Here is a 24,160-nt window from a genome sequence, read left to right as displayed (position 1 = left end):
GGGGTTGGGGTGCAGAAGGGAGTGCAGGGTATGGCAGGGGGTTGGGGAGCAGGCAGGCGGCTTAGGGCAGGGAGTTGGGGTACAGGAGGGGTTCAGGTTCCGGCCCAGCACCACTTATCTTGAGCGGCTTCGGGGTGGCAAGGTCACGCACCAGGGCCAGGGTAGGCTCCCTGGCCCTGGCCCGGCCCCAGCCCTGTGCCGCTCCGCTCCGGGAAGTGGTGGGTATCCTGTCCATGCTGCCCCAGGCGGGAGGGGGAACAGAGAACTCTGTGAGCTGTTTTTGCCTGTGATTACCTCCTCCGAAGCTTCCAGTGGCCGCGCTTCCCCATTCCCGGCCAATGGGAGCTTCAGGGGAGGTAACCACAGGCAAAAACAGCTCAGAGTTCTCTGCTTCCCTTCCCCCTTCCCCTCCCCCCGGGGCCGCAGGGAAGCGGTGCGGGGCCCTCAGCACCACAGGGTTGGCAAATGCGCGGGCAGGATCCAAAGCCCTGAGCAGCCGTAGTTTGCCCACCCCTGGCCTGGAGGTAGGCTGGGGCCACGGCGCGCTGGGGAGGAGACAGGGGGGCTGCGGGGAGCTTGGCAGGCCACGTGTTTGTGACCCCTGGATTAGGTCAACCTAACTACAGTGCTCAGGGTGAAAAATTATTCACAGCCCTGAGTGACACAGCTAAATTAAGCTAAATTTCAGGTGTAGAGCAGGCCTTAGACTGACAGAGTTCAGAGAAGAGCCATGAGAAAGACTAATGGATTAGAAAACAGATCTTACAGTGACAAACTCAAAGAGCTCAATTTATTTAGCTGAACAAAGAGAAAGTTATGGGTGGTGATAGCCATCTAGAAGTACCTACATGGGGAGCAAATATTTGATAATGGATTCTTCAATCAAGCAGCCAAATGTATAAAAATTCCAGTGAAGGGAAGTTTTAACTAGACAAATTCTGTCTGGCAAAAAGGTGTAAATTTTTAACAGTGAATGTACTTAACCACTAGAACGATTTACCCAAGGTCGTGGTGGATTTGCCATCATTGGTAATTTTTAAATAAAGACTGGATTTTTTTTTAAAGAGATTTGCTCTAGTTCAAAAGAAATTATTCTGGGGAAGTTCTACGACCTGTGTTTCATATGAGGTCATACGATCACACTGATGCCTTCTGGCTGTGGAATCTATGAACGAACAAGAGCAATTACTAAAAATTAGAGACTGGGGAAGTTTAAATGCAATGAAAACTGTGTCATTTCAACTTTCAGGGGAAAGTAAACCATGTCTAGTTTTAAATTGTTCTTGAACATCAAGTTTTAGAATAAAATGTTGTGTTGCCATTATCTCAGATATGACTTTCAGCTCTTTTGAGCAGCCAGCAATTTTCCTCAACTGTTTGGCTAGTGTTAAGATTCCCCAAAACTGCAAGTCTTTTAAAGACTTAAGCAAAAGAAAAAACCCACAATGACTTAATTAAAAGTCCTATTAAGAGACAGCAACATTCTAGCAAGCATGGTAGTACCATGCAGGATATTCATGTTAGATTCCAGGGCCGGCCGAAGGGAAAATGATGCCCTGGGCGAACTTATATTTTGGTGCCCTTACCCCTATGGGCGCGGCATTCCCCCCCTGCCCATGGATGTCCCCCATTCCCCAACCCCACAAGGCTCCCCACACTCCCTCACCCCTGAACTGTGCCCCCTGCACTCCCCTCCTGCACCCCAACCCCTGCACTGTGCCCCTTTCAACCCTCATCTCCCCCTCCTGCACCGTTAACTCCAGGACTGTGCTCCCTTTGCCCCTAACCTCTGTACCTAGCCCCTGCATCCCCCACCTGCACCCACGTGGGGAAACTGACCTGGATGCACAGAATAGTTGGCATTGCTGCTCACCACCCCCTGCTCTTCTACACATCCCTAAGAGGCTGTGTGGGAGGGAGCAAGGAGCAACAACAGGGCTCCCTGCATCCAGGTCACTTCCCCCCCCGGGATGCATAAGGGGATGACAGGAAAGCACTAGCCCAGGGAGAGAAAGTGACCTGGCTGCACAGACCACTTGGCGTTGCTCCTCACATGCCCCCTCAGAGGGCACAAAGGAACATCTGGGAAGGTGGGGGGACGGGCAGTATCTGTGCATCACTGCTCGCCTCCTCTTCCCTCGCACCCAACCATGTTCCTCTGCCAGGAGGAAGCACGGAGAAATCTGGGTGCCCCTACATGCAGATCCACCCTGCCAGCCGGGAGCAGCTTCTGACTCTACACTGGCAGTGCACACCTCTGTCCTGCCACATGGTAACCCCTTGACCATGGCACCCCCGGACAGTTGCCTGGGTGGCCCATCCCTAAAGCCAGCCTTGTTAGATTCCCAATTCTGATCTTGCAGGAAATGGAAGGTGTTCTGGAGGCAACATGCTCGGCCTCTGGATGAAGAGAGGAAGGGAGGGAAGAGCAAGTGAGTTAAGAATCTGGTCTACACCTAACTCCCATTGAAATATATGGGTTATGTTACTTAACAGCAAGACCCACAGCAAACAGGAAAGCTATAGTGACCACCTCTTAAGAGACTCCCGTTCAATTTGCCTTGATAAAAACAACAGAGGCTACAATCATAGAACTTTAAGTAGTACAAGTTGAGACAGGGGACAAAAGTAAGATGAACCATGGGCTCTGACAGAGGATTGAGGACTCTCTGAAAAGACAAATATTTGTGTTCTGAACTCCAGAAATTCAAACCATACCAACTCCTCACCACCACTGCTGCTACAAACACAACCCCTTGTTTTAGTTCTTAGAACAATTTCAGTGCAGTGTGGCACTTCTCACTTTGAACTTTATTTTTTTAAAATTACATACGAAACACAATATTTAAACAAACTTAGTCATAGCCCAACTTTGCTATGTATGTAACAAACACATTACAACACTAAAAGTTACAGGAAAGATGTAACTTTTTTCACTCCTCCTATAAATCTTAAAAATGATGATTAAAGGTGATTTGAATTTACCTTCAAAACATTTTGCATTCTCACTGTTGAGATTTGCACTGCCTAGGCAAGTTTTATTTTAGCCAAACAGCTTAATGGATAACACCCCTGTCAGTAGAAGTGAAGATTTAATCTACAATTCCAGTAACTCCCCTGAAAGAGCTCCAGATAAATTAAAGTTACAATCTGTATACTTTGCATAAGATCAAAGGAACTCCCATACCAGATCAAACCCTCTACAACATCGTGCCAGAGCAACAATTGCATGCATACCTGATGCTTTAGAGAGAGACCAACACAGCCAACCCATACATAAAAATCCTTGTAGGTCACAGAGGATGGGGGGAAACCAGCAGACAAGGTAGGAGAAATTCCTTCCTCAATCCCATGCAGTTTAAATCTTGAAGCACAAGACTTAATTTTTACTGTGCACTGGAACCTTAAATTCATAGCTGCAAATTCTAATGTGGTAATGAAGTTATTATCATGTCCTATTTTAAATTCAGAAGTAGAGACTTAAATTTGCCTTGGCATTGCATGTATTCCTTTCTCCTTACATCCTCTTCACTCCATTTTAAAACCAGTGTCTGAGATGACCCATCATGAGAGCCTGGCATCTGTTATGTTGGACTTGCATAGTGCTCTCTCAGCAGTAATAGCAGGATGAAATTTACCAGTACTGCATTCATCACTGTCATGCTGCTTCTGCTCACTCTTCCAACTGAAAAAAGCTAGTGTTAAGATAATGGGAGGAGAAGTGATTTTCTATTTATGAGCTCTTAGGGATATAATTAAAATAGCCACTATCAGTGAAAGATAGTCTACATGATTGACCTGATTGGAATAGTCAAAATGTTATTTTAACTATACTTTCTTTACACTCACCAACTCAGGCAGCTCCTACCATGCCAAATACATTTTAACTTCAATTGCAGGGCTGAATCAGGTTAGCAGGTGCCATATATATGAAAACTTAACATACGGCAAAGATGAAACATAACTACCTTTCATTATCACTTATTTAGGAAGACAGGAACAGTTGGCCAAACTACGTTTTAACAATGAAAACCCATTCAACACACCCCAGCCTTTCTTTACTATAAAGTATTCTGTAGCATAATATATTTCTGTCCTGCTTTGGAATTCACAAAACAAGGCAGGTGTCATGGATCGAGGAGCAGATCTAGAATTGGCAGGCTGCTGCTAGAGCTGCTCTACTAGATGGCCATGACAGCAATCTTCCCAGTGTGTTTTAGGTGGCTTTATCATGCTATAATATACACCAACACAAGAAAACCAACAAACGACATCAGTAATTTATCTACATAGTAGTGAGAGACCAGGAGCAGGCCATGCCTTCTTTACATTTGAGAAATCTGATATCAACTATAAATGGCAGATTTGTTATAATATTAAAATGAGTGTGTTTTTAGAACAAATTTTGTTTGTGCTAGATGGAAGACACTTCTATGCGAAAAAAAATTATTGCTTGTGGATACTGGATGAAGAGGAGAGCTGTGAAGAAAGCTGAACTGCAGCACTTCCTGCTTTTTGTTTTTATAAAAAATGGGGTTGACAGTGTTAGAAGTCTTGTATTGAAGAAAGCTGGTTAACCAGTCATCCATGCCAACATAAGAAAATAGTTGGTAATTATTTGATCTGAACACTGTAAAAGAGTTATATTAAATCTATAGGAAAGCATTAACTTTTTTGGCCCAATATTTATTTTAACTGCCTTGGAATGGAAGCTACAAGAATTTATCAATTGACTAGAAAAACTGTCTAGTTTCATTACTTCTGTATCTTTTTTAAATGCTTTTTTAAAATTTCTACAGCAATACTCTTCAGTTAATCATAATAAAGATTCCCTACAGTTCTTAAAGCAACAATATACTTTTCCCGCCTCTTCTAATAGGGGAACCATACCAGTGTCACAAAAGGTTGTATTACCTCAGGAATGCAGCACTCTGACAAAGATAATGGAAGGTTTTGTTAGATTTTTGAAGGTAGTATGTGAAGCATTTAATTTTGATAAAAAATTTGAAATGTCAAAAAGTTCTATCTTGTTCTTTCATGGATTCCTGCCCCAAACAGATTGTATAGCTCTCCAAATTCCAAGAAAGCCTTATAATTAATAATCTATTAAATTCATAAAAGTTTGTTCAGTATTAAATATAAACAGTATAAATAAGTTGATATCAAGAGACATGGAAAATAACTTCATTGTTGTGTGTTCAGGTTGCATTTCACATTAACATTAGAGAATGAATCAAAAACCACACAAAAAAAAAATCAATTTTTCTGAAATTTTACCTACTATTTGACAAAAACCAAAGACAATATAACTGAGAGATTAATGAAACAACAACATTTTTATTTTGTGTACTTGATAGCACACTGCAGAGTCAGTTTCACTCTTTCCCCAGTTTATCCTGCTGCTTTATGTGGGTCTTTCACACAGAAATAGAACAGGAAAAATCTATTTATAAAAAAGAAATGTGATTGTAATACCAAAAATGCTGGTAGGGGGACTTAAGAGCAAGTCTAGTATCTGCTAACTACTAATGGATGGGTAAAGGGGAAGCAGAGTATAACTAGTGTATTTATTAAAAAAACCCTATATACTATACATGCAAAATATTGTATTTTGATGGACTTCACTCCATCCATCATATGTTTGCTTTCTTAGATTTTAAGCTTTTCTGGGCAATCAGTATGTGTACACATTCCCATTTATATATGCACAGAACATTGTGGGCATTTCTAGTACACAAAAGAAATTTTTAATTATTTTGTATTTGACTAGATTTCAAGTTTACTATATTCCTTTATTACTATAGTAGGTGTAAAAACTGTTTTAAATTATTGAAATACTCTGACAAAGGAGGGTCCCCACACCTGTTTACAGGCAAGACTGCACCTAATATACTGAAGTCTTTAACGTGAAGTTTACACAATATTGCTGAATTTATAGTATAATTAATCCTTCAGTTAGGTCTCTTATAATTAATTATCAGAGACTGAAACTAACATTTCAGAACTATGGTGTAATCTCATTGCACTATTAAACAGAATAATGCACTTGACATTTAATATTCTCTCAGATGAAATAATTGTTACATCTCTATTATTAGAGCTATGGAGATGGTGCTATAAGCCACTAAAGTTCTTGAAACCTTTCTTCCTTCAAATTGCATATATATTCATACTTCAACATGTGCAAACGTAGGTGCTTAAATACAAGAAAAGCTGTCAAAAGAGAGTGTTTGAAAGAGAGAACAGGAATTACCTGAAAGAAATTCTTGTATCTGGAATTGGCTAGCAAGGATGGAGTCAATATTTCAGTATAAATGTGATCTCCTGATGCGACAAATGTTTACCTTCTTGAACCCATAACAACTAGCAGTAAGTCCCACTGAAAATTGTGAGAATCTTTCACTGTTTTTAAAAGGCATGTTTTGATGCTGTTTACACTAGTTATTTTTCCTCTGATGTGGTATGGAATTGTTTATATTTGCTACAGTGGTGATGCCTACATACGAGGGAATAACATGAAGTAAAGTACATTTTAGTTTCATACCTTGACAAAATCCTAGAGAGAATGCTACAAAAATCAAATTAATTCAAGTCACTTGCCAAAGTGAATATATCATCTTTCCTATTAATCTTTCTATAGCTAGATTGGTGGTTCATCTGCTAGTGCCATATTACTGTCAAGTAATGTACACTGCCTTAAATATAGACCAAAGTCTACAAACAGTACAGAGTAGGTCTAGATACCTAAACAATTGTTGATTTTTAGATTGCCATATTAGTAAACCATTCTCTAGAATGGAAATCTTTTCTTTAATATCTTTCTACCACAAATGGGAAAGACAGATTTCTTGAAGCTTAAGTGGCTAACTAAAAGCTCCTTTTCTCTGTAACATAACTGTAAAAGTAAACCTATCAACAGTCAGTCTTCACCACCAAGTACAGCAATTCACTATTTACCCATGAAGCCTCACATAACAATCCTTCTGAAACTAATTGTTAAATTTATGTCAAGATTACAAGATCCATCATCACCATTACCCTTACCTATGCACACTCTAAAAGCTAGCAAGTGTACATTAAAAGTAGTAAGTACAATGTATTCTGAAGCACATAAGAAGGCATCTTAAAATATGCACATGGTAGCTTTAATTCTGAATGCCTTTGTGTAGGTGATATATATTATATCAAATGCACTGCAGCCATTGAACTTGCGCCTCTGTTCGCATCACAATACCTGTTAATTGGAAAGCTCTGTAAAATCGCAACTCTTACCAAATAGGATACAGAATAGGACAAACATTGCAAGGGCACAATGTATCATCTCACACAACGTGCAACCATTCAAACATGAAAAGGAGTACTTCTGGCACCTTAGAGACTAACAAATTTATTTGAGCATAAGCATTGGTGAGCTACAGCTCACTTCATCGGATGCATTCAAACATGTTTTCTCTAGTATAAACCCCTGAAACACATAGAAACACACATACTTTCTACATTTTTGCAGTGCAGATATTCACGGGTTTTTTTTACTAAGCAAAAACAAAACAGTTCCGCAATTTCAAGTGAAACAAGTCAAAGGAGAAAGGACTCATTTTTATTAATATTTAACTTTAAATATATTTGCCTTTACTTTCCCAGTAGTTTAAATGTAAAAATCTAAGACTTTAGAGAGATTATTATGTAGATTACACAAAGCAGAAGCACTTTTAGGCGGGGGGTCAGTACGGAGGGGGTGATTTAGAAGAAAAGATTCAAATGCACTCGGCTATCGTTCTTGCACCCAAAGCGAAAGACTGCTGGAAGGAAGGGTTAAAGGTTTAACTGCACTGAAATTGAATGGCTGACACATCCGGTCCTGAGTCCTCAACCACCAGGGCAAATTCAAACTTCAAAGCCTCTCAGAGCTCAGGCAGAAATAAATCAACCCCCCCCCCCCCCCCCCAGCAGCTGTGACTCCCATGTAACTAAGACCCAGGACTCCCAGAGCCGAGCACACACAAACGGGGTGGCAGGGCAAAGGCACCACAAATGCAAGAATTGGTGCCAAGGCTACAGTGCTTGGAAACACAAGCTCAGCTCCATTAACCTGCAGCTCCTCCTGCATAAGCCAACTAGGCACTGAACACAGCCACATTAAACTACTGGCCACTCACCACCCACGCGCCCGGCTTCTCTTACAGCCTGACAGCTCCCCTACAAACACGGGGGGCTGACGGGGGTACGACCCCGCCCCAGTCACCCGGTAACACCGTCCCCCGACGCAGATCCCACCGCCTCTACGAGCAGGCTCGGCCCCGGGCGGCAGCCAGCAGCACGTCCCCGCTACCTGCCCGTTGGGTGGTGCACCAGGCTCCCGGGGCTCGGGCTCCGCGCAGCCGGGGGGGGCCCGAAAGCTCGAGCGGCGGCAGCGGGCAAGGCTCCGGGCGAGCTCCGTCCCCGGCTCCGCCAGCAGTGCCCGGCCTCACCGCCACTCCCGCCCGCAGCAGCCTCCCCCGCCTCCGCTCCGCTCCCCTCCCAGGGGCCTTCTGCCCCCAACATCTGCCCGCGTGAGGCGCTGGGGTCCGCACCGCCGCCCGCTCGCAGCCCGGCGCCCCTCACCCGGCAGGGGGAGACGGCTCCATCCTCCTCTCGGCGGCGGCAGCGGCGGCGGCTCCCGCGGGGCTCCGGTCCGGCAGCGGCTGGTGGGGCGCGGCGCAGCGGCCAGGGGAGGACGCGGGGCTGGCGGGGCCGGAGCCGCCGGCGAGGCAGCGGGGCGGCGAGAGGTCGGGGGGCTCCGGCGAGCCGGCCAGGAAGAGCGGCGCCTCGGGCAGCCGGTCCAGCTCCACGCTCCGCACTTTGCGCAGCTGCTTCCGCCGCCAGTCGGAGCGCTGCTCCCGGCAGCCGCCGCCCGCCGCCCGCAGCAGCCCCCCGCCGCTGCCGGGCACGCTCCCCGCGCCGCTCTGCAGGCTCCCGGAGGCGGCGGCGGCGGCGGCGTCCGCGCTGCTGCCCGAGGATAATCCCGACGACGAGGTGCGATTCCCCGCCGCCGCCGCCATTTTCTCTGGCGGGTCACATCGGGCTCCGGAGCGGCGGGGGAGGGAGGCGGGGGATGAGCCGCGCTCCGGCCCCTGCGCCAGCGGCGTGGGCTGCGCAGAAGGCGTACGGGGGGCCCGTGGGGGCGCCGCTGGGAAGGTGAGGCTGGGAGCGGCCGCTCGATGCCGCCCGCGGGCAGGTGGTGGCAGGACTCGGCTGTGCCCACGCCGGGCGGTGCCGCGGCTCGGAAGAGGGGGCCGGGCCGGAGGAGCCCGCACCTGTCAGGCGGGAGCGCGGGGCCAGCCGCCTCTGGGTCCCATGCGAGGATGGAGCCCGGGCTGGTGGGTCCGGGACCGGCGGGCGGCCCCTGCCTCCCCCACTCCTCGCAGACCGAGGGGCTGATCTCTGCCCCTGGAGGAGGGTGTGGGAGGCTCACCCCGAAAGTCTGGACATTGTGTCACAAACTAGCCTTGCCCCGCTCCCCCAGACCGGCAGAAGAGCTCCGTGCAGCTGCGAAACTTCCCTCTCACCGGCAGACGTGAGTCCAATAAGAGCCATTTCCTCACCCACCTTGTCTCTCTCTGATGCTGGGAGCGACGCGACTACAAATACGCTGCAAACAACATTTTCAGCCCAGCACGTGCAGTGAACCACAAAGATCCCCCCCCCCCCAAAAAAACATATTCCAAACATAGACAAACGTGGGTTTGTATCAAAAATGGCGGGGGCGGGAGGGAAATAGAAGCTCATGATTTTGGTGCAATGCCCCTCTAACAAGACCATTTCGGATAGTTAAAATAGGGTGGGGGTAGGAGAGAAGATTCAGACACACATGGAATGGAAAACAAAATCATCCCACAACATACAGACTACATGTAGCAAGTTGGCACATCTGTCTAAACGCCAGTGCAGGCGGCGTATTTTGAAGGTTATAAAATAAGGTGGATAAAGTATCAAGCACTGAGGGCCAAATGTTGAGAAAAGGGAGCCTGGAAGCTTTCAGGGAAAAGTGCACAGGTGCAACTGCCCATATATTTGAATGCTTGTTTGATTTTTGCATACTGTTCAGGTGCCTAACTGGCCATTTACACATGTGGATATTGGTACACAATCAGATTTTCATTTTTGCTTGCAGGCCTCCCACTTTCAATATTTGGCCCTAATCATCTATTGCCCCTTTTCATTTGATACTATTTCCCCCTCTTGCTATATGCTTAGAAACTAACTCCCAAGAATGCTCTAATCCCAATTTATATTTTTTGTAGTTTGCATTATAATATGCTAAACATATTAGACCATTCACTACACCTCAGACTACAGCTTCAAGATTGGTATGTGGCTCCACTCATCTATCCCAACACAGAAATTTCACAAATTGCCTAAAAGTTATTGTACATATAGGGTATTACCTACTTTCCAATGGTATTTTAATAAGAGCTGATGAACATAATCACATAACGGATCTTACACATTTAAGTGTCCAATATACATTTTAACATTATAGGCAATACAGGTAATCACACCTGGAGTTGAGGTTGCTTAACTCTTGCCACTGTTTTTAATTGTTTATAACTTTGACAAACTAACCATTTGAGATGAAATTTTCCATGCCGGTTGCCTACCTATCACTGAATTTTTGGGAATTTTTTTGGCAAAAACAATTAATCTATTTTTCAGAATGAGGTTTGGGAAAAATACATTGTTTTGGCAATTTTAAGAAGTAATAACAGCCAGTTTGCTTTGAGAAGCTCTAGCCCAGTGGTTTTCAACCTGTGGTCGGTGGACCACTAGGGTCCACAGACTATGTCTAAGGGGTCCATGAAAGGTTATCATTACCATAGAACAGAGGTTTTCACCTGGGGTCCACAGATTATGTCTAAGATTTCCAAAGGGGTCTGCACCACCATTTGAAATTTTTCAGGGGTCCACAAATGAAGAAAGGTTGAAAACCACTGCTCTAGCCCCTCCAAGCTTTAGAGCAGGAACTTAAAATTAGACTAGAATCAGGGTGAGGGAGGGGTGCGCCTTTGTGTCAGGGACGTGCATTTTGTCATCCCTAAGAAAAGCTGCCAAAATGTGACCACTTTATAAACCTCTGACTATCTCAGTTCACAAACACTCAGTAGAGACTTATAGTTTGGCGACCAAATTCTCTGAAGATTTCATCTAAGCTGAGTATGCTGCAGCCAAGAACTGCAGGGACTGTGCAGAACTTTCCATGCAATTGCTCCTGCTGGCTGCCAGGGCCCACTGTGGTGCCAGGAACAGAACTGAGAGCACAGGAGAGTTTTATACCCTTAATGTCCCTGCTGGCACCCAGGCCTAAGCAGTAAGCAGCCACACTGGATAGCAGAGGGTGAGGGTGGTCTGAGCCTGGGAGGGTAGGGACTCTTAATGTTCGTTTAGTATAGATTTTTTGGTATGTAATATATTTTACTCTCAAATAACATTAGAATAACATTAAGGTTGTAAAGTCCTGTTGAGTCCTGGGATGGAGCATGCCCAGTTCAAACAGAATCTTCAGGGAATTTAGCTGCAAAGATCTATCAAGTCTCTACTGAGTAGGTGCTAACTGCAATTTTTCAATGGCTTAAAACTTGGCCAGATTTGGGCGGACTTTCATGGAGACAACAAAAGGCACATCCCTGTCACAAAGGCCACTCCCCTACCAAATATCAAGTCACTGCTCCAAAGTCTGGGCATGCTAGAGCTTTTGACAGAAAAGGTCACAAGAATATTTTTACGTGGCCAAAACAATTTATTTTTCCTTAGCCTTGTTTTCAAAAACAATGGAACCGCTTTGGTTTGTTGACATTTTTTGAAAAATATCAGCTCAAGGCAGACACCTGGCATAGAAAATTTAAGCCCAAATCGGTAAAATTTGGCAAAATTATAAGGTATTGAATACAGGGTCTTAAAACGGGAAGTGTCAGGCAACCTTAATAATAGGTGGTGCCACCATATCTGCCTATAATACACAAAGTTTTATATCTATATAATGTCTAGATATGGATGCATCATGCAGGTAAACATCAATGCATTACATACAAGTATCTCAACTAGAACGGAAAACCACTTTAGTCTTATGAGACTAGGAACAGACATGTCGATCTTTTGCAGCCTTGTTTTGTAATCTCAGTAATTGTCTTGCACTGAAGTTGTAAATAATCTAAGAAAATGGGGCATGATTTGAGAATGATTTACATTTCCTTGCTCTTGTTGTTATTGTAGACTTTTATAGTTCTGCAAGAGAAACTTGTTAAAGCTTAATTATGTCTAGCTCAGTTTATCGGATATTGTGCAAATACCTGCTCTTGGAGCTCACTTCAAAAATTTGTTACATTCATGGTTACAAATCTGAACATATAGGGATTTTGTGGAATGAAGTTTATATTTTTGCCTGTAGTATTTAATACCAAATAAATATTCAGAAGGGGAGAAACATTTGAAACTCAATGGCACACTCTCTTGCAGTTTCAGATCTATATTTGGATTAGAATTATTTAGTTCTTCTAGTGGCATGTCAAATGCAACATCCAGGCCACATACTGGGCATTTCCTATGTCTCCCTGCTTTCATCAAAGTATGCAGTACAGTATGTATGTACTATGGTCCAAATTAATCTCTGATGTAACTGCTGAAGTCAACAACGTTTTGGATTTATTTGGAAATATATAAGAAGCCTAAGGTAAGAGAAGGCCTATTCCACCAACATACAACTGATGTCCCCAGGAAGCTTTGAGAGGTACAGACATTCATCTTCATTTTATGTTATTACAAATTATACTCTGAAAATAAATAACAGTAGGTTAAAAGTTGATTTACTAAAATATGTGAAAAGAAAAGGAGTACTTGTGGCACCTTAGAGACTAACCAATTTATTTGAGCATGAGCTTTCGTGAGCTACAGCTCACTTCATTGGATGCATACTGTGGAAACTGCAGAAGACATTATATACACAGAGACCATAAAACAATACCTCCTCCCACCCCACTCTCCTGCTGGTAATAGCTTATCTAAAGTGATCATCAAGTTGGGCCATTTCCAGCACAAATCCAGGTTTTCTCACCCTCCCCCCCCCCCCCCACACAAACTCACTCTCCTGCTGGTAATAGCCCATCCAAAGTGACCACTCTCTTTAAAATGTGTATGATAATCAAGGTGGGCCATTTCCAGCACAAATCCAGGTTTTCTAACCTCCCCCACCCCCCTCCAAAAACCACACACACAAACTCACTCTCCTGCTGGTAATAGCTTATCCAAAGTGACCACTCTCCTCACAATGTGTATGAAAATCAAGGTGGGCCATTTCCAGCACAAATACAGGTTTTCTCACCCCCACCCCCATACACACACAGACTCACTCTCCTGCTGGTAATAGCTCATCCAAAGTGACCACTCTCCCTACAATGTGCATGATAATCAAGGTGGGCCATTTCCAGCACAAATCCAGGTTTTCTCACTCCCCCCCCCCACACACACACACTAACTCACTCTCCTGCTGGCAATAGCTCATCCAAACTGACCACTCTCCTTACAATGTGCATGATAATCAAGGTGGGCCATTTCCAGCATAAATCCAAGTTTAACCAGAACGTCGTGGGGGGGGGGGGAGGTAGAAAAAAACAAGGGGAAATAGGCTACCTTGCATAATGACTTAGCCATTCCCAGTCTCTATTTAAGCCTAAATTAATAGTATCCAATTTGCAAATAAATTCCAATTCAGCAGTTTCTCGCTGGAGTCTGGATTTGAAGTTTTTTTGTTGTAAGATAGTGACCTTCATGTCTGTGATTGCGTGACCAGAGAGATTGAAGTGTTCTCCGACTGGTTTATGAATATTATAATTCTTGACATCTGATTTGTGCATAATATAATATAATATGTGAATAATCATTAGTTTTGGAATTATATCAGGCCTCAGCCTCAAGTACTTCAAATGGAAGTCAGATTAATATGCCACCACTCCCTCTAATAATGGAATCTGAATTTCTATTGTGACAATTATAGTGTCACATATTTTTTTCATGCCAGTAGCTCCTCTAGGCCTTCTCATGATAACAGCCAGCTTTCCATTATTATTTACTCAGGCTATGCGTAAGCTATATAGGGGACCTGGTCAGGGTAAGAGCATGTTTCCCTATTTGCAGTGTATAAAAACAAGATCTTTATTGCTCTTATATTTACCTGTGTTACACTAGATAGTCTGTTCTTTATGGAATAGCATGTACTGTAGTTACCATTTTTGTTCCACTTTACTGTACTTACATTAGGAAGGCAAATAGCATTTCAGGTTGCCATCACAGTTTTCTTGTTTAAAGGTTTTTAAGAAAGAATCCATTGTTGTCTTTAGAGTAGGAAAATGATGTCTTTAGAAGCTTCTGCAAAGGAAAAGAAGAAACCCTTTTAAGAATATTTGCACCACACACCTCATTCATTCTGTCAGAGTTTCAAATGAATGAACTCAAGAAGAATTACGTATCAAGTATCACTGATAAACCACTTATTAATTAATAATTGTTATTTTAGTCTGTGGATGGATGTAACTACTTTGTCCTTCCAATCCAGCTTCTGAAGTGTAAATGTAAAATACTTCACCTCAGGAGAAACTGTTTTGAATATAGCAACTTCTGCCATGTCCAAAATTAAATCAACATGAAACCTACTTTTGCTATACTGAAGATTAGCTTTGCTCTCCTGGCCATTTTTAGAGTGATTTAAATATATAAACAAAAATATTGATTTGAACCATCAGCATGAAACTAATAACTTAGAAAGAGAAGTATTTTAAACCTTTAGTTTATTTAAAATTTTTATGCAACGAGATGGTAAAAGCAAGTTGTTTTAAAAGCTAAGCATATGGACATGTATAGGAAATCAATGAAGAGAAACTGTGAAAATGAATTACTCAAGATATTAGATTAGATGAGTGAGGTTTTGTTCTTTTAGGGTATGTCTATACTACCCACCGGATCGGCAGGCAGCGATCAATCCATCGGGGGTAGATTTATCGCGTCTAATCTAGACGCGATAAAGATTAGACGCGATAAATCGACCCCCGAGCGCTTTCCCATCAACTTCTGTACTCCACCGCCGTGAGAGGTGCAGGCAGAGTCGATGGGGGAGCAGCAGCCGTCGAATCACTGCAGTGAAGACACCGCGGTGAGTAGGTCTAAGTACGTCGACTTTGGCAATGTTATTCACGTAGCTGGAGTTGCGTAACTTAGATCAATCCCCCCCTCTAGTGTAGACTAGGCCTCAGAGGAAACACTGAAACATTAACAGACTTCTCCAAATTTGTAAGAAATATATTCTGTACCATGAGAACATCAATATTTGTTTACTTGTTTTATTTTGGTTTTCAAATAATTGTTTAAGGCTCCCATCTTGTACTTCTGTACGTGCTTAATTTTACTGCTGTGAGTAGTCTCATTGACTTCATTGGGAATACTCATGGTAGTAAAGTTAAGTACATGTGTAAATTTTTGCAGGATTAGGGCTAAGTCTGCTAAACATGTTGGATTAATCTAAGTTTATTGCATGACAAGAGCACACCAATTATTGCACAAGAAAATTTCCAGATATACAGTCTGAATTTTATATTTCTCAATTTTATTTTATCTGGATGTACAAAGTCATCTCCAATAGCAACATAGACCAGAGGACTAGAGAGACAAAGACTGAGAATCACTCCAAAATTAATAGAAAGATGTTAGTCATCTAAATAAAGGGACTATTACAAGGACAGGTGTGTTACAGTGGTCTGAGCATTGGACATCAGATCCCGAGTTCTAAACACCTCTCACAAAAACTATTTATCTTGCCTTGGGCAAGTCACTTAATCTTTGTGTCAGTTTTCCCATATGTAAAATGGAGATTTCTATTTGTCTGCCTTGCAGATTGTGAAGATTAAATAGCTAAAGTTTGTAAGCCACTTTGAACATGAAATGTGCTCTGTGTAAGTACAAAACTGTACTATAGATGGTCAAGTAAATATGCACCCAGGAACATACATTTAAAGAGTAACTCTCCATGATACTCTAATTTTAAGAGTGTTAGGGCCTGATTCTGTCACTGGTTCCTAGGCTCCAGTGTTTGACAACAGGAGTAACTTGTATCTGTTCTCTGTCCATGAGACATGCAGAAATTTAATCTTGTCAAAGTAGAAGTGAGGGTGTGACCAAATGCTGGAGGAAAGTACATAGTCTGACTGGAAATGGGGGAGGAGACTTCTTGCATTCTAATTCTGAAGTAGATGAGTGAAAAGAGCTCAAATTATTGCCAGTTGGCAATGCAACTTGCATACACATAGGGCCCTCTAGTATTCAATGAGAAAAAACTGCATAGTGAGCCAGTCTTCAGACTATTCCATGCCGCCAGAGGAACAAGACCTAAGTGCAAAGAAGGGACCTGTTTTTTAGTGGTGTTCGCAACAGACAAGCAACTTCACAACCTGGAAGCACTGGAATAAACTGCCCAGGGAGATTGTGGAACCTCCATCATTGGAGATTTTTAAGAGATGGTTTGACAAACACCTGTCAGGGATGGTGTGATAATACGTAGTCCTGCCATGTGTGCAGGGGACTGGACTTAATGACCTCACCCTTTCAGTCCTACAATTCTATGATTCTAAACTACAAAATATTCTTATGCCTAAAGCACCACATGGCGCTTCAGCAGAGATTTGAATAGTACCTGTCTAATCTCAATTCAGGTGGGATTAATGGGAGCAGAGGAGGAATGCTCTGATGAAACTTGATTCAGGGGGTCAGAGCACACACAAACCTTTCCCTAGTCTAACAGACCAAATCCTAAGGGGAAGTTCTCCCAAGGTTCCAGCATGGAAGTGAAAGGGGCAGAGATCTGGGGAGCTGAAGACAAAATGCCAAAATGAGAGGGGTGCGGTGAGGAAGGATACTGCCAGCTGCACAGTAGAGGAGTTGCTGACCAAGCTCCAGCTTTCTGTGATGCAATCTGGAAGAAGAGTGAGGCAAAATGTATAGGCCTCCTGAGGTCTCTTCCAACCCTAATCTTCTATGATTCTATGTGGCAGGCAGCAATGTTAGAAGGAGCTGAATGTAGAAGAGGGAGCTGCTGCCGCCATCCTTCTCAGGTTACTAGTTCTGCCACTTTTGTGAAGCCATGGAAAGGGCTCTACTGTGAAATACAAATTTCTGACCCTACATCTTTTGCATATGATGGAAAACTAAAAACCTATGTAATCATTAAAGCATCTATGGCATGCATTAGTAAGGGAGCATTAGTCCCCATTAACTGGTGAAAGTCAAAGTGTCATAAATTACATTCTGCCTGCCATATCTACATTTATCCTGCAATTTCCAATGGAAGAGTATTTCTTTACCCCCTGCCTAGAACAATTGGATAACATGGCAATGCATGGTTAAACAGTTGCAACATTTCCTTCCAGAGGTGGCTACGTTTGAGTGGTAGATGAATTGATCCCTGTGTGTAGTTTAGGTTTATAAAGAATATGGGATCCCAAAGGTACTATATAAAGTAATATAAGATTGTGAATATCCTGTCTTCTGTGTTTGTCAAATCTTTCCTACTACTGGTTTGCATTTAATGAGTATCATTAAGCATGAATGTACAAAGCATGAAACATATTGAAGAAATAAGATGGACATTACATCATATCCTGCAAATATTCAGTCTGCAGAACACCCCTTTGGATGTGTTAAAGAAGCATAGAACTGCAGTCAAGGAGCTCTCAAACTGCTGAGCTGCAATGGGTTAATTTAATTTAAAATCCACAGTACCTTAGAGTAATATGAAGCTTTAATAGTGTTCTGTGTTCCCTAACTTGTAAGTGGCAACATCCAAGGCTGGTTGTGAAACTGAGAAGCCTTTGGCCTAGAACCTCAAGTTACTGTCTTGCAACAATTGGAACACTGTGTCTGTTGTTCACAAAGAAAGTTCTATTTGGGAATATGGTAAATTTTGGCAAGCTGAAGACTCTTCTTTTTTCACAATACCTATAATAATGTCATGAATATCCAGCGTAATTTTCAACACAGTTAACCTCAAACACAGTTAAGTATAGAAGCAAATAACATGAAGTTAAGAATCTTCTATGCCTCTGTATGCATAAAGTAGGCAACACTGTCTACACAGAATAAAGATGAGAGATAAGATGATTATGTAACATGATAACTTTTCGTCATGCCTATACAAGCAAAGTGTGTTGTAACACTGCATGATAACTGGATCCCCTGACATGGCAGATTTGGCTGTGGAGCTAGGCTCATACACATCTTGCCCCTCCATTCATTTTGGGCTTATTTAGTCTGCAGAAGAGAAGAGGGAGGGGGGATTTGATAGCAGCCTTCAACTACCTGAAGTGGGGGGTTCCAAGAGGGTGGAGCTAGGCTGTTCTCAGTGGTGGCAGATGACAGAACAAAGAGCAATGGTCTCAAGTTGTAGTGGGGACGGTCTAGGTTGGATATTAGGAAAAAACTATTTCACTAGGAGGGTGGTGAAGCACTGGAATGGGTTACCCGGGTGTGGGGAGACAGGTGGAATCTCCATCCTTAGAGGTTTTTAAGGCCTGGCTTGACAAAGCCCTGGCTGGGATGATTTAGTTGGAGTTGGTCCTGTTTGAGCAGGGGGTTGGACTAGATTACCTCCTGAAGTCTCTTCCAACCCTAATCTTCTATGGGTATGTCTACACTACGAAATTAGGTTGAATTTATAGAAGTCGGTTTTTTAGAAATTGTTTTTATATAGGCGATTGTGTGTGTCCCCACACAAAATGCTCTAAGTGCATTAAGTGCATTAACTCAGCAGAGTGCTTCCACTGTGGGTAGCTATCCCACAGTTCCCACAGTCTCCGCCACCCATTGGAATTCTGGGTTGCGATCCCAATGCCTGATGGGGCAAAAAGCATTGTCGCAGGTGGTTCTGGGTACATGTTGTCAGGCCCTCCCTCCCTTTGTGAAAGCAACGGCGGACAATCGTTTCGTGGTAAGGTCGGTCAGGAGCGCCTGGGCAGACATGGGTGCAGGAACTAAATTAGGAGTGACTCGACCAGGTCATTCTCTTTAGTCCTGCCAGCGGTCCTATTGTACCATCTTCTGCCGAGCAGCCAGGAGATGTGGATGGCTAGCAGTCCTACTGCACCGTCTGCTGCCAGCCAAAGATGTAAAAGGTAGATGGAGTGGATCAAAACAAGAAATACACCAGATTTGTTTTGTATACATTTGCTCCCCCCTCCCTCCCTCCGTGAAATCAACGGCTGACAATCGTTTTGGTGAGGTCTGTCAGGGGCACTGTCATAAATATAAAGGGAAGGGTAAACACCTTTAAATCCTTCCTGGCCAGAGGAAAAACCCTTTCACATGTAAAGGGTTAAGAATCTAAGATAACCTGGCTGGTACCTGACCAAAATGACCTCTGAGGAGACAAGATACTTTCAAAGCTGGGGTTGGGGGAGAAACAAAGGTTCTCTCTGTCTGTGTGATGTTTTTGCTGGGACCAGAGCAGGAATGCAGGTCAGAACTCCTGTAAAGAGTTAGTAAGCAATCTAGTTAGATATGTGTTAGATTTTCTTTTGTTTAAATGGCTGATAAAATAAGTTGTTCTGAATGGACTGTATATTCCTGTTTTTGTGTCTTTTTCTAACTTAAGGTTTTGCCTAGAGGGAATCTCTGTGTTTTGAATCTGACTACTCTGTAAGGTATTTCCCTTCCTGATTTTACAGAGGTTTTTCTTTTATTTTTTCTTTAATTAAAATTCTCTTTTAAGAACCTGATTGCTTTTCATTGTTCTTAAGGTCCAAGGGTTTGGGTCTGTGTTCACCTGTGCAAATTGGTGAGGATTTTTATCAAGCCTTCCCCAGGAAAGGGGGTGTAGGGCTTGGGGGGCTATTTTGGGGGGGAGACGTTTCCAAGTGGGCACTTCCCCTGTTCGTTGTGTAACACTTTGGTGGTGGCAGCTTTTAACCTAAGCTGGTAAGAATAAGCTTAGGGGGTCTTTCATGCAGGTCCCCACATCTGTACCCTAGAATTCAGAGTGGGGAAGGAACCTTGACAGGCACCTTGAAAAGTTTAATGGAGATTCAGTCCTGGCTGAAATACCAGGGGGAGGGATAGCTCAGTGGGTTGAGCATTGGCCTGCTAAACCCAGGGTTTTGAGTTCAATCCTTGAGGTGGCCATTTGGTGTGATAGTTGTTTTTCTTTCTCCTTGATGTAAAGCCACCCCATTTGTTGATTTTAATTCCCTGTAAGCCAACCCAGTAAGCCATGTCATCAGTCGCCCCTCCCTCCATTAGAGCAACAGCAGACAGTCGTTCTGCGCCCTTTTTTTGTGCAGACACTATACCACAGCAAGCATGGAGCCCGCTCAGATCACTTCAGCAATTAGGAGCACATTAAACACCACACACATTATCCAGCAGTATGTGCAGCGCCAGAACCTGGCAAAGCGAAACCGGGGGAGTAGGCAACGTCAGCGCGGTGACGAGAGTGATGAGGACATGGACACAGACTTCTCTCAAAGCATGGGCCCTGGCAATGTGGGAATCATGGTGTTAATGGGGCAGGTTCATGTGGTGGAACGCAGATTCTGGACCTGGGAAACAAGCACAGACTCGTGGGATCACATAGTGTTGCAGGTCTCGGATGATTCCCAGTGGCTGCGAAACTTTCGCATGTGTAAGGGCACTTTCATGGAACTTTGTGACTTGCTTTCCCCTGCCCTGAGGCGCAAGAATACCAAGGTGAGAGCTTCCCTCACAGTTGAGAAGCGAGTGGCAATAGCCCTGTGGAAGCTTGCAACACCAGACAGCTACCAGTCAGTCGGGAATCAAATTGGAGTGGGCAAATCTACTGTGGGAGCTACTGTGATGCAAGTAGCCCATGCAATCAAAGATCTGCTGATATCAAGGGTAGTGACCCTGGGAAATGTGCAGGTCATAGTGGATGGCTTTGCTGCAATGGGATTCCCTAACTGTGGTGGGGCCATAGACAGAACCCATATCCCTATCTTGGCACCGGAGCACCAAGCCGGCAAGTATATAAACTGCAAGGGGTACTTTTCAATAGTGCTGCAAACTCTGGTGGATCACAAGGGACGTTTCACCAACATCAACGTGGGATGGCCGGGAAAGGTACATGACACTCGCATCTTCAGGAACTCTGGTCTGTTTCAAAAGCTGCAGGAAGGGACTTTATTCCCAGACCAGAAAATAACCATCGGGGATGTTGAAATGCCTATAGTTATCCTTAGGGACCCAGCCTACCCCTTAATGCCATGGCTCATGAAGCCATACACAGGCAGCCTGGACAGTAGTCAGGAGCTGTTCAACTACAGGCTGAGCAAGTGCAGAATGGTGGTAGAATGTGCATTTGGACATTTAAAAGTGCGCTGGCGCACTTTACTGACTCGGTTAGATCTCAACGAAGCCAGTATTCCCACTGTTATTACTGCTTGCTGTGCACTCCACAATATCTGTGAGAATAAGGGGGAGACATTTATGGTGGGGTGGGAGGTTGAGGCAAATTGCCTGGCTGCTGGTTACGTGCAGCCAGACACCAGGACGGTTAGAAGAGCACAGGAGGGCGTGGTGCGCATCAGAGAAGCTTTGAAAACCAGTTTCATGACTGGCCAGGCTACGGTGTGAAAGTTCTGTTTGTTTCTCCTTGATGAAACCCCCCGCCCCTTGGTTCACTCTACTTCCCTGTAAGCTAACCACCCTCCCCTCCTCCCTTCGATCACCACTTGCAGAGGCAATAAAGTCATTGTTGCTTCACATTCATGCATTCTTTATTAATTCATCACACAAATGGGGGATAACTGCCAAGGTAGCCCGGGAGGGGTGGTGGAGGAGGGAAGGACAAGGCCACACAGCACTTTAAAAGTTTAAAACTTTAAAACTTATTGAATGCCAGCCTTCTGTTGCTTGGGCAATCCTCTGGGGTGGAGTGGCTGGGTGGCCAGAGGCCCCCCCACCGCGTTCTTGGGCATCTGGGTGAGGAGGCTATGTAACTTGGGGAGGAGGGTGGTTGGTTACACAGGGGCTGTAGCGGCGGTCTGTGCTCCTGCTGCCTTTCCTACAGCTCAACCATATGCTGGAACATATTAGTTTGATCATCCAGCAGCCTCAGCATTGAATCTTGCCTCCTCTCATTACGCTGCCACCACCTTTCAGCTTCAGCCCTCTCTTCAGCCCACCACCTCTCCTCCCAGTCATTTTGTGCTTTCCTGCACTCTGACATTGTCTGCCTCCATGCATTCGTCTGTGCTTTGTCAGTGTGGGAGGACAGCATGAGCTCAGAGAACATTTCATCGTGAGTGTGTTTTTTTCGCCTTCTAATCTTTACTAGCCTCTGGGAAGGAGAAGATCCTGTGGTGGAAACACATGCAGCTGGTGGAGAAAAAAAAAGGGACAGTGATATTTAAAAAGACACATTTTATACAACAATGGGTACACTCTTTCACGGTAAACCTTGCTGTTAACATTACATACATGGCACATGTGCTTTTGTTACAAGGTCGCATTTTGCCTCCCCCACCTCATGGCTAACCCCTCCCACCTCCCGGTGGCTAACAGCAGGGAACATTTCTGTTCAGACACAGGCAAACAGCCCAGCAGGAACGGGCACCTCTGAATGTCCCCTTAAGAAAAGCACCCTATTTCAACCAGGTGACCATGAATGATATCACTCTCCTGAGGATAAAACAGAGAGATAAAGAACAGATGTTGTTTGAACGCCAGCAAACATACACTGCAATGTTTTGTTCTACAATGATTCCCGACTACATGCTACTGGCCTGGAGTGGTAAAGTGTCCTACCATGGTGGACGGAATAAGGCTGCCCTCCCCAGAAACCTTTTGGAAAGGCTTTGGGAGTACATCCAGGAGAGCCGCGAAAGCCAGGCCAAATTAATCATTAAACACGCTTGCTTTTAAACCATGGATACTATTTAAAAAGGTACACTCACCAGAGGTCCCTTCTCCGCCTGGCGGGTCTGGGAGGCAGCCTTGGGTAGGTTCGGGGGGTACTGGCTCCAGGCCTAGAGTGAGAAACAGTTCCTGGCTGTCAGGAAAACCGGTTTCTCCACTTGCTTGCTGTGAGCTATTTACAACCTCATCATCATCATCTTCCTTGTCCCCAAAACCTGCTTCCATGTTGCCTCCATCTCCTTTGAAGGAGTCAAACAACACAGTTGGGGTAGTGGTGGCTGAACCCCCTAAAATGGCATGCAGCTCATCATAGAAGCAGCATGTTTGGGGCTCTGGCCGTTTGCGTCTCTGGTTTTCTGGTAGTCTTGCCTCAGCTCCTTAAGTTTCACGTGGCAGTGCTTCAGGTCCCTGTTATGGCCTCTGTCCTTCATGCCCTGGGAAATTTTGACAAATGTTTTGGCATTTCGAAAACTGGAACATAGTTCCGATAGCACGGATTCCTTTCCTCATACAGCGATCAGATCCCGTACTTCCCGTTCGGTCCATGCTGGAGCTCTTTTGCGATTCTGGGACTCCATCATGGTCACCTCTGCTGATGAGCTCTGCACTCACTTGCAGCTTGCCACGCTGGCCAAACAGGAAATGAGATTCAAAAGTTTGCGGGCCTTTTCCTGTCTACCTGGCCAGTGCATCTGAGTTGAGAGTGCTGTCCAGAGCAGTCACAATGGAGCACTCTGGGATAGCTCCCGGAGGCCAATACCGTCTAATTGCATCCACAGTACCCCAAATTTGACCCGGCAAGGCCGATTTCAGCGCTAATCCCCTTGTCGGGGGTAGAGTAAGGAAATCAATTTTAAGAGCCCTTTAAGTCGAAAAAAAGGGCTTCGTCATGTGCACGGGTGCAGGGTTAAATCGATTTAACACTGCTAAATTCGACTTCAACTCCTAGTGTAGATCAGGGCTATGAGTCTGTTAATGCTTAGATGGTCTGTGACTGAAGAGAAAGCAAATATGCTGCATAGCCATCTCCCTTTCCTGCTTGCACCACCACATGATAGAGAACTCAGACAACTCAGTAGTAACTCATCTGGAGATTGATGGTGCCCTCTTGGTCTTGCTTTACCCTTGCTCTGCTAACACTTCACTCCAGTAAGATCTCCTTTATTTTAAAAACATTTTTTTTCCTTTCTTGCTTGAAGCTCTCACTGGGTGACAAGTTTCT

At 44.3% G+C, this 24,160-nt stretch overlaps 1 protein-coding gene across 2 annotated transcripts in view; it reads right to left on the bottom strand.

The window, feature by feature from the left end:
• The window catches only part of MAP3K1 (mitogen-activated protein kinase kinase kinase 1), a 95,616-nt gene extending 86,017 nt beyond the window's left edge, over positions 1–9,599 (bottom strand). Inside the window, exon 1 of one of the 2 annotated variants that reach the window (XM_073343966.1) lies at positions 8,602–9,599. In XM_073343966.1, the coding sequence (XP_073200067.1) occupies positions 8,602–9,038 (437 nt within the window). In that variant the 5' untranslated portion in view covers positions 9,039–9,599. The remainder of the gene's footprint in view (positions 1–8,601) is intronic. The other variant, XM_073343967.1, reaches the window with a different exon arrangement.
• Between the last annotated feature and the right edge of the window lie 14,561 nt (positions 9,600–24,160).

Source organism: Lepidochelys kempii, chromosome 5, assembly GCF_965140265.1.
Source record: "Lepidochelys kempii isolate rLepKem1 chromosome 5, rLepKem1.hap2, whole genome shotgun sequence".
NCBI classification, from domain to species: domain Eukaryota; kingdom Metazoa; phylum Chordata; order Testudines; family Cheloniidae; genus Lepidochelys; species Lepidochelys kempii.
Note: the sequence above shows the minus strand (reverse complement) of the source record. Positions and strands in the feature narration are given on the sequence as shown.